Raw genomic sequence first — 16,790 nt, 5'->3', positions numbered from 1 at the left:
AATCACAGGTGCGCGAGCTGCGAAACCCACCCCAACACATAATACTGAGTATCTATTAGCCATATAACGAATAGATGAAAGAAAAAAATACTGAGCTTGAAAATATAAGTCTGTATGGAATATTGCACACAGATCTCGATTACCGCAATATTTTTCCGATATTTATTCCCATGATATGCCGTTTACGTATTACTACATATTATGTTGTTACCACGGCAACGAAATTTCAACACATTCGAAAAATATGTCTTGCACATCTTCACCCCTTGCCACACTAACCTGTATGCCAAGCTTCGAGAGCATGTTGGTTGAAAATGATAAACTTTTTATATAATATGGTATACTTTTATGTTAATATAACTTTTTATATATTATGATTATCGATCGCTTGCCGTAACATGCTGTTTCCATGGCAATGCAGTTTTTGATACTGTGACTTTCACATCTTTACCAAATAACTCATTAATGGCAATGTGCGCATTAAATTTCTTGATCATTGCTCGAAAATATGCGGAAGTAGTTCGATCACCAAAATCTGTGCCCTGATTTATGACCATGATATGCCGTCACCATGGCAAGTTTCTAATACATTTGCAAAAAATAAGTAAATAAATTTCAAAATGTCATAAGTTATCTTTCTTATTTGTGGAACTGATTTTTGTCAGTATTGTATCGTTCTGTAGGATTTTTTTCCTCTTTCTTTCGAAGTTCATCTATTTTTGGGATGGATTTCCTCTTTAAAAGTCGGAGGAGCAGTTAATCTTCTGGTTCCACTTCCGGGTTTCATCTGCTAAAAAAAGAAGAAGAAGAAAAAAAAAAGGTCTTACCCGCACTTTACCGTTTCATCAGCTGCATGTCAAGCGACATTTTTCTGGTACAACTTCAGGAGTTAATATACTTCAAAGCAAAGGTGTCTGATGCCCACTTCCGGGGCAAAACAAAAACAAAAACAAAAACAAAAACAAAAACAAAAACAAAAACAAAAACAAAACAAAACAAAAAAACAACAACAAAAATGGGGGGGGGGGAGTGATTAGACCTTATGTATTCCTATGTTTTATGTAAAGAAATGGGTGGGGCCAAAGCCCCCCCCCCCCCCCACCCATTGCGTCGTTACCTACGCATAAGAGATTCTCTTTTGCCCTACAAAATATATCTTAAAAAAAAAAAAAAGATTTAGAAAACGGTATAGACAATATGCCATCATAGAGCAATAACACAAATACATTAGCTTTTTAATATACACCAATAAATCATCATTACTGTGTAGGGCAAAATTTTCGTCAAATTAGCAAGAAAAAAATAGATAAAACTGGAATTGGTTTTCAGTGCTCATTAAACGCGAGAAAGAAAGGAGAGGTCAGTCTCCAGCTCCCACCCCCGTGCCGTGACGCTGAAAAACAACACTACGCCATCACACGTCTGCTCAAGTCAAGGATTTTGACGTCATTATTCACGGGAGCAGCCATTTTGCGATATTGTGCTAATCCTTGCTCCGCCGACGAATACACATTTCATTAGTTTGGAGACATTTTATTAAACTTTCTTGAATAAACATGACCTCCTTAACTCAGAGGGGTAGTACTCTGGTTCAAAGACATTCGGCTGCTTCATCAAGGGGAGCGGAGGGAGGAGAAGGAACAAATTCCATCGATGAAGACGAGCATAACGAGGAAGATTTTGAAGAGTCGAAAGAAACGAGATTAACGCTAATGGAAGAGGTCTTACTCCTGGGTCTCAAAGATAAAGAGGTAAACATTGCTACAATCATACATAGCCAATTATAATAAATTTTCCGCATGTTAAACCACCCAACTAGATTTAACTTTTAACGTTTTACGAAGCATTTAGGGCGAATGGTCAGCCAACACCGGAGTGTCAGTGACGATCACTGACGATACCCCACACAGAAGAGATGGACGAGACCTGTCGTCGTCACACGTCGGCCACTGTATACTCGTACTACACTCCCTTTTGGCTTTGGCTTCATTATAAATAGTTCATTACAGAAGACACTGTGAAGTGTGCGAGTGTGCTGCGGACCGTGGTGTTCCTGTGGTTGATTGATACTGTTCTACTGCAAGTGAAACACACTAGGGTTTGATACGACAGCTCAGGTATCACAGGTGTGGCAGTGCAGTGAGACTAAATTTACGACACTTTTAGTTACACTACAGTCGCAGTCATCCTTGATCAATGCACCGAGGGTCAGTAGAGCCAGAGTGGATGTTATCAGCCTCCTGCAAAAAAGGCAGAGTAGACCGACGCCTGGGACTGTTCTATTTTAGTAGGGGCAAGCATGGTGTCACCGGACACCATGGTATTACCGGACACGCACATTTTTGCGTACTAATGACATTCTGTACGCGCGAGACTTCGTAGATTAGCCTCACAGTCACAGAACTTTGTGTGGACCGAAATCGCAAAAAACGCCACATAAAAATGTAAAAACACGAAAAAATTCAAATTTTACCTCAAATTTATAGTTGAGTGAACCGCACCACGTTTATAGTTAATATTTATGCATGTTTGAATCACATTTCGCGACTGAAATTCTATGAAATCCCACTCACATACAGGAAAAATGCTGAAGATTCTATTAGAACCAAAAGTTCACTGATCAATATCGGAAAAATTGTAGCTATATTATCGTCCTCAAACGAGAACGATGCGGAATAGTTGTGCGCTAAGGGGCACGCAACTCATCACCCGCGCGTGCAGCTCCCATAGACAAAGCACGTATACTCTAACCAGTTGTCGATTTCTCACAAGGTTTTATTGCGTGAACTGTTCGAAATGGTCAAGACAGACATTTTACTGTAAAATACGAAATTTGAGCTTCATTTGCAGAATTTTTTGTGTGTCATCCGCTCGGTGAGAATGTGTACGGTGATTTGTGGGATGAATTGTGATTCTGGTGCAAGGATTAGGTGCGAAAGACCTCGATTATTCGATTACGAAAATAGCGTCCGGTAATACAATGCGATTTTGCACCGCGCAAAAAACCACTATTTTTAGAGGGGTATGTTTGAAGCATATTTTCTAAAAACTGGAACGAAGAAATGACGTAAGTTGGCTGAATTCGTAATTTCCATGAGTCTGTGAATAAGTGGTGTTGTTTTTAGCCGAAATTTCATTCTATGAGTACGGAATTCAAAGCCACAAAGAAAAGCGTCCGGTAATAGGATGTTCCACCCTACTATTTTAGCTTAAAGAAATGTGAAATCTGTGGTTCTTTTTTAATTTTCATTCTTGTTCAGTGGAATGCTACACAGCCTACGATTTTCTCAGAGCACAAAATTTACAGAAACCACTAATGTTAAACTTCTAAATAAGTAGGGTAAGGCCAAGGGTACCAGTATTCGGTCAGCTACCGGTATTCGGTCACTTATCGCTTGTCACCGGCAGTAAGTTCAACTGTCACAACACACACAAGTCACATCAATTCACATACTTGCACACTTATTCACAACAGGAAACTCCCTTAACCCCCTCCAAAAATGCATCCAAAATTCCAAATTTTACCGTCAAAAATGCAGAATCGGCGCTACTTTCCAAAAGCGCGCGAGGATTGAGTCCAGTTTTAAGAGTACGGGTCGCCGAAAAAGCGCTAAAAATCAAGAAATGTGCCGTTCTCTCGCGGGATTTTTTGCTTATCGCAAGCTTGGAGTGTGATGGTATCCTCAAAAACGCAAAAGAAAAGCAAAATTTCCGTACATGCCGATACAGTGTCTTGATGTACAAAGGTTGAATGCAAGTGCCGATTCCCCAGTATTCGGTCACTAATGGGCACCGCAACATCGCTGATGCAATTTTGCGTCAACAAGGTAGCACGCGGCGCATTTTTTAGCTGCGTTGAACACGCATTGACTTTGAACGTGCATATCGCGTGTCCGAATACTGGTCATGATGACCGTATTCTGGGGAATTTTCAAGGTGATATATTTTGGGATTTTGTGAAATTCTTTGTGATATTTAGCAAAATAAAAATTGAGATTAAAGAAATTTGATATACCAACTGGTATTTCACATACATTGCTGTAGATATGATGTATGTATGTATTATTTTAGTTTGAAAAATATTGCAAAAAAGCTTAAGTGACCGAATACTGGGGGTGTTACCCTAAATTGAAATACACTACTCAAAAAAAGTTAAGGACCACTTTTTAATGTGTGTATACAATTTTCAAACCGGGTGTTGTATTTCTAGAAATACCCGAATATGGCTGTCTTGAATCTCCTCAAACACCCTGTAACAATTTCACACATGGGTGGTTTCAGTTGTTGCATGATGTCTCTCGCATTATTGCATATCCTGAAAAGTGGGCCCATTGTGAAGTGGTACAAATGTGGATTCAAATGCATTTTCTGTCTTTAGTCTCTACAATCAACAAATTGCTGACAACAGCAATGCCAAGATACAGCTGTCCAGGATGCCATCAAACACAATGAAATCAATTTCACACATGCAGTTCTTTCATGTCTCTTGCATCATTGCAATGTGCCCGTACAAAAGTGGCTTCCAAAGCATTTTCTGTCTTTAGTCTCTACAATCAACAACTTGCTGACAATAGCAATGCCAAGATACAGCTGTCCAGAATGCCATCAAACACAATGACATCAATTTCACACATGCAGTTCTTTCATGATGTCTCTGGCATCATTGCAGTGGGCCATAAGACAAGTGTCTTCCAAAGCATTTTCTGTCTTTAGTCTGTACAATCAACAACTTGCCGACAACAGCAATGCCAAGACACCACCTAAGTGAAACAGATGTAGCCAGAGCCCTAGGGATGCTGGAAGCTGGCCTCAGTCAGCGAAGAGTAGCCAGAATGATGGGCGTGTCACACAGTGTCATTAGCAGAGCAAATCAAAGACACCGAGAGACAGGGCTATACTCCGAGAGACCCCGCAGTGGCCGACCAGTTTCGACAACCCCTAGAGATGATCGCTACTTGACGAATCTCAGCCTCCGCAACCGCTTTCACAGTGCACGACGCCTCAACAATGACTTCGCTGCAGCAACTGGAGTGATTGTTTCCACTCAAACAATCCGTAACCGACTTCACAGAGCCAATATGCATGCCAGACGGCCAGCTCAGTGTGTCCCACTCACCCCTGCTCACAGAAGAATTCGTCTCAACTGGGCCCGGGAGCATGTCAGATGGACCAGACAGCAATGGCGTAGAGTTCTGTTCACAGATGAGAGCAGATTTTCCCTTGACCACAATGATGGACGTTCGAGAGTCTGGAGGCGACCAGGGGAGAGATTTGCAGACCCCTGTATTGCAGAACATGACCGTTATGGGGGAGGCAGCGTCATGGTGTGGGGAGGCATCACCTACGCCAACCGTACTCGTCTCTACGTGGTCCCAGGGGGAGCAATGACAGGAGTGAGGTACAGGGATGAGGTCCTTGAACCTATAGTGGTGCCATTTGCAGAAAATGTGGGACAAAACATCATTTTCATGGATGACAATGCCCGTGCCCACCGAGCTAGGGTGGTGACCGAGTTCCTTGAGGGCCAGGGGATTGAGCGTATGGAGTGGCCAGCGAGGTCCCCGGACTTAAACCCGATAGAGCACGTCTGGGACATGATGGGGAGGAGTCTCGAGCAGCTCGAAGCCCATCCACTTGGACTGCAGCAGCTGGGTGTTGCTCTGGAGGCTGCATGGGATGCACTGGATGTCAGAGACATCAATCGCCTCATCAGCTCCATGAGACAGCGCTGTGAAGCCGTTATTGCTGCAGGAGGTGGTCACACTCGTTACTGAACTGCCTGAAAGACACTCAGACATTCGTTTTTACCACTTCATGTCGGTAGCTGATACCCCTCGGGGCCCACTTTTCAGGATGTGCAGTGATGCGAGAGACATTGTGCAACAACTGAAACCACCCATGCGTGAAATTGATTACAGCGTGTTTAAGGACATTTAGGACAGTTGTACTGAGGTATTTCCAGAAATAAAACACCTTGTATAAAATTTTTATGTACGTTAAAAAGTGGTCCTTAACTTTTTTTGAGTAGTGTAGATTATCGATTAGGGTCTAGGCTAGGCCCACCAGTATTTGGCAACCTGCCAGCTCTCGTCACAAGTTATAAAATGGGAGGCAAAAATCCTGCGATCTCATTGGTTGAGAACTGTTTGTTGATTTTGTTCTGGCCACACGCTGCTCACAGTGGTAAACATGTTATCGCGCCCTTGTAGCAAGAGTGCGTGCACTTGTAACAAAGGTTTGTGCACAAAGCAAGTTTTCACGCACTCAGTATGATCTACTGTAAAAATGGTTTCTTTCGCGGTGGTTTTATTTTCGCGCTTCGATGTTGAACCGCGAATTTAACATCAAGCGAAAATGTTTTGAAAAGTTGCGCGAAATTAACCACGCAAGGAAATATTTTGAACTCGCCGCTTGTTACAATGCTATTGCGCACATGCACACGCAAAGATTCCACGCATTTAGTGTATTGATGGTCAACACACACACAGTGATACCGCGTAATGTAGGTCAACTCCTGTGCGTATGCGCCACTACGGTTTGACTGCCATATGCCATGTACACAGTTTAAGCAGCGCCTCAGACAACACAGCGCAAGCGCAGATCTCCGACATGCATAATTCATGTCGCCTCAGAACCCACTGAGAATGCCTGCCGCTCCACCACTCAACTCCCGATTGCGTACAGAATATCGATATCACGACTGTCGGCTTAACGATCGCAGCAATGAGAGAGCTAAAAATATCTTGGCCTCTTCTCTCTCGGGCTCTCTCCGCTCCGCGATGCACTTGCCAGGTCTTACCTCATTGCTGATTGGCTGAGCCACAACTGCGTTGGCCGTGTGTATTGTGAGCACTGTGTCTCGCTTGCTGCATCGCTAGCATGCACAGCGCGTGAAGTCACTGCACGCTATCCCGCTCTCGTATCCCGTTTGTATGTACCCTAATAGCCTTGCAGTGCACCGCAGAAGTATCGGGTAGGTCACTCGCTACGGAACATTTTCAACATTGATCTATGCACTTCAAACATCCTCGCACATACATTGCACATACTCGCACACGGTAAAAGTGTATCAAAACAGAGATTAATCGCTTGAGAATTCATCAAAAAATACCACGAGGATGAAAAAAAATTGCATGTATGACCAAAACTACTCCTTTGATGACATATTCCTGGCACAGATTGCCGGAAAATTCCATAATATAGGGCGAAATTATACGGAAAATCTACGTCGTTTTCCAGTAAGCCACGCAGGTGTACATGGTATCAACGTAAAGCTTATGAATGGAAGAAAGCGATGATGTCATTTTCGGAAGGCATTGTGGGAGAGCAAGCCGACCAATGAGGGAAAACCTTTTATAATTGAAAGCGATAGCAAACCGATCATCAACCGATACTAGCTTGCCGTCGTCTGCTATGGTAGGGAGCAACGGCATGGTGCGTGCAGTGCGCTGAGTGTGACATGACATCTTCGCTCAGAACGGTGGGAGTGCAAACCGTAGTGTGCCCCACGCATGCGGTCATTGTACTGTTATTTTAATTTCTATTTGATAAATAAAAGAATAAGTGGATTATACTCTAGTTTGGGTTTTCATGTGCAAGATAAAACAGTTTTTGCCAACTGTGAATTCACAGATTTTGCTGACTGCGAATTTAAACACAAGCGAAAAAGTCGGCACCGATGGAAACCGCGAAAGTATCTGTATGCGAAAGAAACCACTTTAACAATATGAGATGCCTATTGGTTGAAAAAAAAATATGCATCCAGTGTATTTGATGCATGATTTTCGAGCTTTCGTCTATGGCAAGCCAAAAGGAAATACATATTTAATAACTTGATGTAATTTGATAATCTATTATTTAATAACAAATTTACCATCATGTAACATGGTCGAAAAACAGAATTTTGGCAAGAAAATTGTCTCCATTCTTCATATAACACAGATTACACACATGTCTTTAGGTGCGTCAGTCGGAATAGTGTGCATGCAGTGACTATGGAATTTAGCCAAAACCCACTCGGCTTTCCCTCATGGGTTAAGCATTCCATAGTGGTTACCTTATGCACACAATTCCGACTGACGCACTCAAACCTGTGCAGCATTTGTGTGTTATGGGTAGCCAGAATCCTGCTATCTCATTGGTCGAGAGCTATGTGTTGATTTTGTACTGGCCACACGCTGAATCACAGTGGTAAGCATGTTATTGTGCACTTGTAGGAAGAGTACGCACACTTGTAACCAAAGTTTGCACACTCCGTACAAGATGATTGGCTGAAAATCATGCATCCAGTACTTTTTTCCATATGTCCAGTAAATACTTGATGCATGATTTTTGGGCTCTCGTCTATAGCAAGCCAAAAGGAAATGTATCCTGTAAATTTGCCATTGAGTAACATTACAGAAAAAATGGATTTTTGGTAAGAAAATTACCCATTCTATAACACAGATGATGCACTTACCTTTTCGTGCATCAGTCGGAATAAGCCAGTTCATAGTTAGCAGTAGTCTGCATTGACCTCTCCAACCACAGATTTTGCAAAACATGGAACAGTCTTCAACCAGAGCAGTTGAAAACAGCCATGCAAGAAGTGGTCATTTACATGTCGGTGCTGCATGAATGGCTTTTGTTAATGTTGCTGAAAAGAATGCACATTCACCTGTAAATACCAATCTGCACCTGGTTCATTTACAACATAGTTGTCATGAAACCCTGTCTAGGTTTTAAATACCTCAGTTGCAAATCCATTTCAAGAGAAGGTCTGCATGACCTTTAACCGCACATGCTCAGACTGGAACCGTGAACTGGTTTATGCATTTGTATACTAACTGCGACCAACCCCAGCGCTTTTACGGATTCTAGGAATTTTGGTTTTGTACAGGGTAGTATCACCCATCAAATCCAACAATTCTCAAACTTTCTTCGATTTGAATACGTACAAATGTAGTACAATTGTTGACAACTGGCATTATGCAACATCTGGTTCTTCAAATAGTCCCTTTCTGTCCAAATTTATGACTTTTGTTGATTCGGTCGAGGGGAATCTGTAAGAACGACAACTGTTCTTCTCGATGAATTTGAAACCTGTGTGCATGCGCTAGCCATTGGCAGTGTAGCCTTTTAACAACGCACCCTTGCTGCGCGACATCGTGTGGTGCCCGGTCGCTCTCTGCTGGGCACATTTCACTCAAACCCCATTCACTCACCACAACACCGCAAAAGGGCCTTGTCCAAAGGCTTAAGACATTGCGACTCATGCATATATTCATATCACCAATGCGCAATGTGCCTTGCAAAGGTTGCTTCGAAAAATGAAGGAAGGAATGGGGGATGTTATGGAGATGAACTCGTAGAAAAACATCTTTTCAAGACCATGGGATCAGTCTGGAAATGAGCAAGTGCACGACGGGTATGAATTAGATACGAATCATATAAAAGTGAACCATTTGCGGCTAAAATAGGGCACATTTTGAGGTGCTTAAATTTGTGTTTCTTTTTTCAAAGTACAGAGATGACACTCTGTTGACTTAGGGGGCTCCCACAATATAATCATGTACAACGAAGTGCCCTGGGGTTAATCACAAGCCAGCAAATTCTATTGTTGCAACACACACATATTACATCATTTCACATATATATTGTGTCTGTACTGGAACTGTTGTTCACAACAGGAAAGTCCCTTAGTCACCTCCATAAACCCTTTCAAAATCCCAAATTTTGCTGTCAAAAATGCCAAAGTGCACAGTAGTACAGTGTTAAGATTCAGAGTCTCGGAAAAGGCATTAAAAATCGAGAAATAAATACTGTTCTGTTGAGAGATTTTTTGTTTATCGCAAGCTCGGATTGATGATATCCACAAAAATGCACAAGAAAAACAAAACAAAACAAAAAATCTCTGTACGTGCCAATGCAATGACTCAATGTACAGGGGTTGAATGCAAGTGCCGACTTGCCAGAATTCGGTCACCACGAGGCGCCAGAATGTCTCCAATGCAACCTTGCGCCAACAAGGTATGGTGCGATCATTTTTCAGCAGTATTGAACGTGTATCCTCGCCTCACTGAATTCTGGCTGGGGCAGTCGGATTCTGGTTGGTTATCATAGCGATATATTTTTGGATGTTTTGAAATTCTATGATGTATTTGACAAAACCACAATTGAGATAGAAGAAGTTTGATATATCTAAAATACATTGTAGAAATGATTTGTATAATATTTTAGTAGGAAAAATATTGCAGAATAGCTTACAGTAAGTGGCTGAATTCTGGTAGGTTTAATCTAGTTCTACTTCTCTGTTGTACTTCCACAAATGTACTCAATACGCTGAATATTTCGCAAGGTTTTTATTTTCATGAATTTTGTGAGTCATGTGCTATTCACAAAATTAAAGACGTCGCAAAAATATTGACTCTGATCCTGATGTGAATGTGATGTACACATGTACCCTTCTCCGTTCAGTACAGGACTCCACAGTTGAGAATTTAACCACTTGCGAAATCGTCGGGAATTCCCGATTTGCGAAAATTTAGATTCGTGAAATATATGGCGTACCGGTATACAGTACATGTATGATGCATTTCTCTTCACTTCCCCGCCTGAATGGACAATGGGCATGATGGGTAGTTTGTTCAACCACTCCGACCCCTTAACAAGTGTGTGTACTTAACAGGCAAGTGGTTATTTAATGTAATTTTCCTGGCAATTCAGATCTGCTCTGCTCTTTTTGCCTCATAGGCTCAGCAGTAGGTGGGAAGAATTCCTTAGACTTCTTACCTGTTAACCCATACATTTAATAACATTTGATGCTTGCTCTTCCTTTTAATGTTATAAGATCACTTTCAAGACCAACATCAATTTGTGTGATTAGCATGACAACGTAAAGCTGTAATGTCTTTACAGTACAATCTTGTACAATACATGTAGGCACTGTCTATATTACCAATTCTTGTTTCTTGTTTTAAAATACGCAGTCATGTGCCCAATATCGGTCTTTTAATTCACTTTAAGTCACTTTCTGCACAATCACAACAAAGAGTTGGATGTACAGTGTATTCCTTGTACTCAATTGAAACACAGTATGTTGTTTTGTTTTGCTTTCTTGTTTTGTTTTGTTTTGTTTTTCCAATTTTAGTGGAGGTTAGCAAAGGAAAACTGCATAAGTTGGTTTGCAATGCCCCACTGGGAATTATTCAGATGAGGCTTAGATTCTCCTGAAAGTCAAAGGTCTAGACATCAGCACACAGATCAAGAGCTTGATCAAATGAAAATGGGATTGCTTTTTCCCCATAGCCATTCTCTCTTGAAGGACATGCAGTAACATAAGTGACACTTCACAGGAATTTACCTTCTTTGAGGATTTTGTGCCTGTTGTAACGTCTTTCACTTTGTGTGATGTTAGAAGAAGACAAAAGACAAAAAAAATCAGCACTCTCAAATGGGACAGGCAGGCATAGAACAAACCACTGAATTGGTCTTCTTTTGTGGCAAATATGGAAGTGATTGTTCTCGGAGAAAAATATGAAGAATATAAGAAACAAAATGAAACATGATTTGACATATTTTCTATATATTTATATTGTGGTGAGTAGCGCCCCAAGTGGGTGCCCTAGCGGAAGGTCAAAGGTGGGGTCGTGAAGGGTTTAAATTAAGTGTTATTTTGCATTGTCTGACAAAAAAACCATTTCCATCACTTCGGTCTCATTTGGCCTAGGTGCCTTTTCAGTCTCAACTCCCCTATTGAACAAGCACCGATGATGGGGAGCAGCAAACCTCGAACATGACAAATTCTGTGTCACAAAATTGGTAATTACTGAAGGGGACACTTGACGCCATGCATGTAATGTTGCTGAATGATCAGACATTCATGTCATCTACTGTTATTTAGTTGTCCATGTTTACCCTGAAACTGCTTGAGCGATGCACACTACATGTACAACTGCACATGCATTTCTATCGATTTTAGAGAGGTATCTTCTGTGCATGTAGTTTTTAGATTTTTGAAAGCTCCATCTTGTTTTTGTCCAGGCTGGATAGGGCTTGACAAGACTGGATCAAAGCAGGAAAGCATGTTCATTTTTTTTTTCTGACACTTTTGACAGTAAAACAGGTGCATAAATCAACGAGCAATGAATGTCCATGCATGTGGTAGGTCCATGTTTTGACTGCGTTGAACATGCTTGAGGCAAGCAGGTTAGGTTGTCAGAAACAACTTTTGTTGTAAAGCAGCTGTGCATATCAATTGATTATATGGATGAATTGTTCACTTTTCATCTTTGAATAACAGTTTGTGGGATTTAACATTAGATGTGATGCGTTTCTTTCTGGCTTCTATGACACCCCCACTATAATAAATGATTGCAACTTGTTGCTAGTAATTAATCCTCCTAATGCAATGTTCCTTTTTTGCTATCAGGGTTACACATCATTTTGGAATGACTGCATATCATCTGGTCTGCGAGGCTGTATGCTAATAGAGCTGGGACTACGAGGGAGGGTACAGCTAGAGAAGACTGGTATGAGGAGAAGAAGCTTGCTGAACAGGAAAGTTCTCCTCAAGTCTGATTCACCAACGGGCGATGTTCTCTTGGATGAGGCTCTCAAACATGTCAAAGAGACCCAGCCACCCGAGACTGTGCAGAATTGGATAGAACTGCTTAGTGGTTTGTGTACTTTATTAATTCCTTGTAGATGTACTGTCATATATTTCACAGGTGGACTACTCATCAAGATATATTTTATCTGATGATAATTAGTGGGGGTTTCTCTCTTTTTTTTTGGGGGGGGGGGGGGGAGAAGAAGGAAAATGGAGAGGAATAAAGCTAGGAAGACCTAATTCTGGCCTACAGCTATTGAATACTTGCATTTTCCTGTAAACAAACTAACAAAAATAGTTGATTCGTTTAGACAGATGTACTGATTAAGTTGACATTGCTTTCTTTTTCATAATCACATAGTTTACATATATGTAGAAAAGATTGAAATGGATAAATATATTTTGTATCTTCTACTTTCATTTCTTGATGATTTACAAAATCTTCCTGTGTAAATTTCTTTGTTTTGTTGAACTATCAAGACTTGCTTTAATTTGTATGGTGTAATGTACGTCCCAATTAAATTTACTGATTATGTTCCCCTACTTTACCAGTCCATGAAATATCACCTGTAGTGTAATTATGCAAGGTGGCCTCCATTTTACTGTGGAATACATAACCTCTTTTAAGCTGTGGCCAAATGCCTAAAATTTATAAAGAAGAAAATGTTTGTGATTTTACACCAGAACTGCTAATATTACAGTGCAATTAATATACACATCGTAATGATTCATGAAAAACTCCAATGTTGTCTTTGAATTGAACAGGTGAGACTTGGAATCCTCTCAAGCTGAAATACCAGCTACGGAATGTACGAGAGCGTCTGGCCAAGAATCTGGTAGACAAAGGTGTTCTGACCACAGAAAAGCAGAACTTTGTCCTCTTTGACATGACCACACATCCTGTGGTGGATAGTGCCGTGAAGCAGCGCATCATCAAGAAGGTACAGGAGTCTGTGCTAAGCAGGTGGCCCAACAACCCCCTAAGACTTGACCGACGGATGCTGTCCCTCCTCTATCTGGCTCACTCCTCTGATGTCCTGGAAAACGCTTTTGCCCCCTTATCAGATGATGACTACGAGGTGAGACAATGCTGGGTATATTCTATTTTATAAAACGCATTTAATCTTTCTTTTTCTGGGATCTAGGAAATTGAACATAGCCTTTGCTTTGGGTGCTATGTTTATTGATGAATGCAAGATGGATGGTAAAAGTTGGTTCTGAAGTGAGGAAGAATTGTGTTAGCCTTCCTTTTGGTGAGATCACCTTAGATGTGTCGGGTGACAACTTACTTTGAAGGCCGTAATTGGTGAGATCATGTGATACTGCAGATAGTGGATACCTCACTGTGTGAAGCCATTGTAAGAATAAGCCAGTACATGTGCTGTGGAGTATGATGATAATAGATTTTTGATAACATCACATTGGGCTTAGCTGCTCATGACAGGAAAGGAGGGAGGGTTTGAATTAAAAGCATTTAATAAATGTTGACTGAGTGAATATGATGCTTTTTGCATCTCAACCGACAATATTTTGTGTAGCTGGAAAGTGCCATTGAGGATATATATCATGCTGGAAGCTTTCGTGTGATATTTGCACAGCTTTTAGAAACAGCTGCTAGGGGACTGCTGTTTGTGGAGCAAACATTCATAGTGCATGCTTGGTTATTGCAACAATACGCTGTGTGTTACGGTAGCCTAATATGGAAGCTGTTTCAGTGTAAGTAATGCATAAAAACTATTCGTCAGGCGGAACTTGAGGTTGAAAGAGTCTCCACATTCTATTCTTTGTTTTGTGTCTTTGACTTACCATTAGATTAAAGCATGTATGCTGCACATTCATACATTTATGCAGAGATTTTTTACACTAGCATATCAAAGTAATGACAGCTTGCAATAGTATGAGCTGTCTCTAGTTATGTTAAACCTTACTGTACAAAAGTGGTTGCATAACCATTTCAAGAAAGATTACTGGACTTAGTTTATGCAGTTCTGAGTAGCATGTTATAGTTGGCATGACCTTGCAAGTATAGCCTCAATCACCTGCATTTGGTTAAATATTAATACCAATTTCACATTTGTACATATTATGTTACAGTACACATAGTGCAATTGCATTATACTTTGTAGAGCGTAGCTTGTTTGGCTGTAATTGCAGTAGTTTGGTTCAAATTCTCCAGCATATTGATTTTCCGTATTATGGGGCTTGACACATATATGTACCTTGTATGTGTAACACAAACTTTCCAACAAATTATCTTAATTAAGCTGGTATTCATTATGTGGCATATATTTAATCATTCACAGGTGACATGTGAAGAAAATTTAAAGAGTAAAAGATTGCATCTGTTTTTTTTTTTTGTTTTTTTTTCCGCGTGGATTTTGTGTCATATGAGACCTCATGATCAACTTCATTTTATATACATTTCATATGACAGCATTGGAACTTTATGTTTAATATTAATAGCAAGAAAGAAGCATACACAACTGTGTCCTAACCCTTTGTGTGCATTGAGTTGTGTATAAACCCAATAGGAGTATACACAGCATCTAAAGTCCCTGACACAGAAAGAGTTAATGCGATTCATATTTATTCTCATGCATATATTACCACAATATTTCATACTCCCAAGATGTTACTCTCTTCAACTGTGTGCTCCTGTCTTTGCTGAAAACATTCCTTGTATTAAATGGGAGACAGATGTCATGAGATTATAAATCTGTCTTTTGTCTCGATATATTCGTCAACAGCTTGCCATGGATAGAGTGAAAACCTTGCTGGAAGCCGACCCTGAGGAGCTATGTCAGAAATCTGGTAGCAACGACATGATGTGGGCTGTTATAGCAGCCTTCATCAAGTGATCCCCATCAGATGCCTTCCCAAGTCTCGCATTCTCTCTCAATCCTGAACTGAACTGTCAGCTGGACATTATCTTCCTCCTTAGTTCCCACGAGATGTCAGCAAAGAGTCGCTTGGAAACTACTCTGCACAATTCAGACTGCAGTGAGACATAGGTGCTGTGTAGGCATGCAACCATCAAACCTCGCCCACAGTTCGTGGAGGGAGGCAGTTTCTGATCGATTGGCGATGATCTCTTCAACACTTCTGGCCAGCTGAGTGGCCACCACCAAGAGTGTAGCTTGTATCGCACCTATAGTCTCTTTTCTTGGCACTGTTATGTGAAGATTCATACAGTCCTATACAGACATTTTGCTTTTTGATTTTAAGGTCACTTCCACTTAATCCCATGACAAAGTGATCATTGATCACCTTGTGGGGATTCACCAGCTGTTACCTGTAGTTGTGTGTTCAAAATACCTCTGTATGTATGTATGTCTACCTTCCCCTCCTACTGTAAAGCAAGACATTTTTGCGCCATGAAATTTTCTTAAATTGGAGCCAGCGGCCATTTTAGTGGCATGAAATTTTCATGCGAATTGCCACTGGCATTCAATGCATATAGTGTGGACAAGAACTTTTGGGGCCAGTTGATTTCTCGTTTTACAGTAATCTTTGTGTTCATTTATTGTTGTTGTTTCACAGACACATGAATAATTCTAACCGCACACCTTCCGTTGCTACCATATAGTTGTGTATAAGGTCAGACTGTGTTTGTATGTGTTACAATGATTGACACAAACCATGGATCCATAGCATACTGAAAGCTATTACAAGAGAACATCACTCAGCCTGTATCAAGCGTACCGTATTCTGGATCTCGTGGGAGCAAGGAGTTAGATATTAAATGTTTCCTTTAATAATTGTGAGGATCTATGATAAGACTCAAGAGGTTTTAACAAACATTGGGCCTTGTTGCAATCAAAGCTATGTTTTATCAAGTGGAGAAATCATATGTAATTTGTAGATGCTGAATTCTGATTCACTGAAAGTCAAGCTGTATTTTTAAATTGAGGACTTCATGTCAAAATTGTTTTCCAGGGTTAAAAGATTGGAGCCTCATACCCCCAATTCATACAACTCACCCTCACTGCCACTCTCCTCCCCCACCCACCCCCACCCCTCAACATTTTCAAGCAAAATTACTAAAAAGCTACGTACACGTAGTTTAGTGAGTCATTCATGAGACACAGATTGTCAATAAGGTGTAATCATGCACTAAAGTAACACTCGAGGTGCACATGACAAGTAAATAATATATAGCAATTAATGTAAAAAAAAAAGCACTTGACAGAAAGAGAAATAA

The 16,790-nt window shown here is 40.7% G+C and overlaps 1 protein-coding gene across 1 annotated transcript; it reads left to right on the top strand.

Annotated features, from left to right (window-relative positions):
• The first annotated feature begins 1,468 nt into the window (after positions 1-1,468).
• On the top strand, positions 1,469-16,585 carry LOC139721317 (Golgi phosphoprotein 3-like). Its single transcript, XM_071632638.1, has 4 exons — positions 1,469-1,751; positions 12,410-12,656; positions 13,355-13,668; positions 15,337-16,585. The coding sequence occupies exons 1-4, from the start codon at positions 1,557-1,559 to the stop codon at positions 15,445-15,447; spliced, it is 867 nt and encodes a 288-aa protein (XP_071488739.1). The 5' UTR covers positions 1,469-1,556; the 3' UTR covers positions 15,448-16,585.
• Positions 16,586-16,790: the final 205 nt, after the last annotated feature.

Source organism: Diadema antillarum, unplaced genomic scaffold, assembly GCF_040938485.1.
Source record: "Diadema antillarum isolate AM-2024a unplaced genomic scaffold, OU_Dant_1.0 scf00000141, whole genome shotgun sequence".
In the NCBI taxonomy this organism is placed as follows: Eukaryota; Metazoa; Echinodermata; class Echinoidea; order Diadematoida; family Diadematidae; genus Diadema; species Diadema antillarum.
This window is presented reverse-complemented; position numbering and strand designations above follow the sequence as displayed.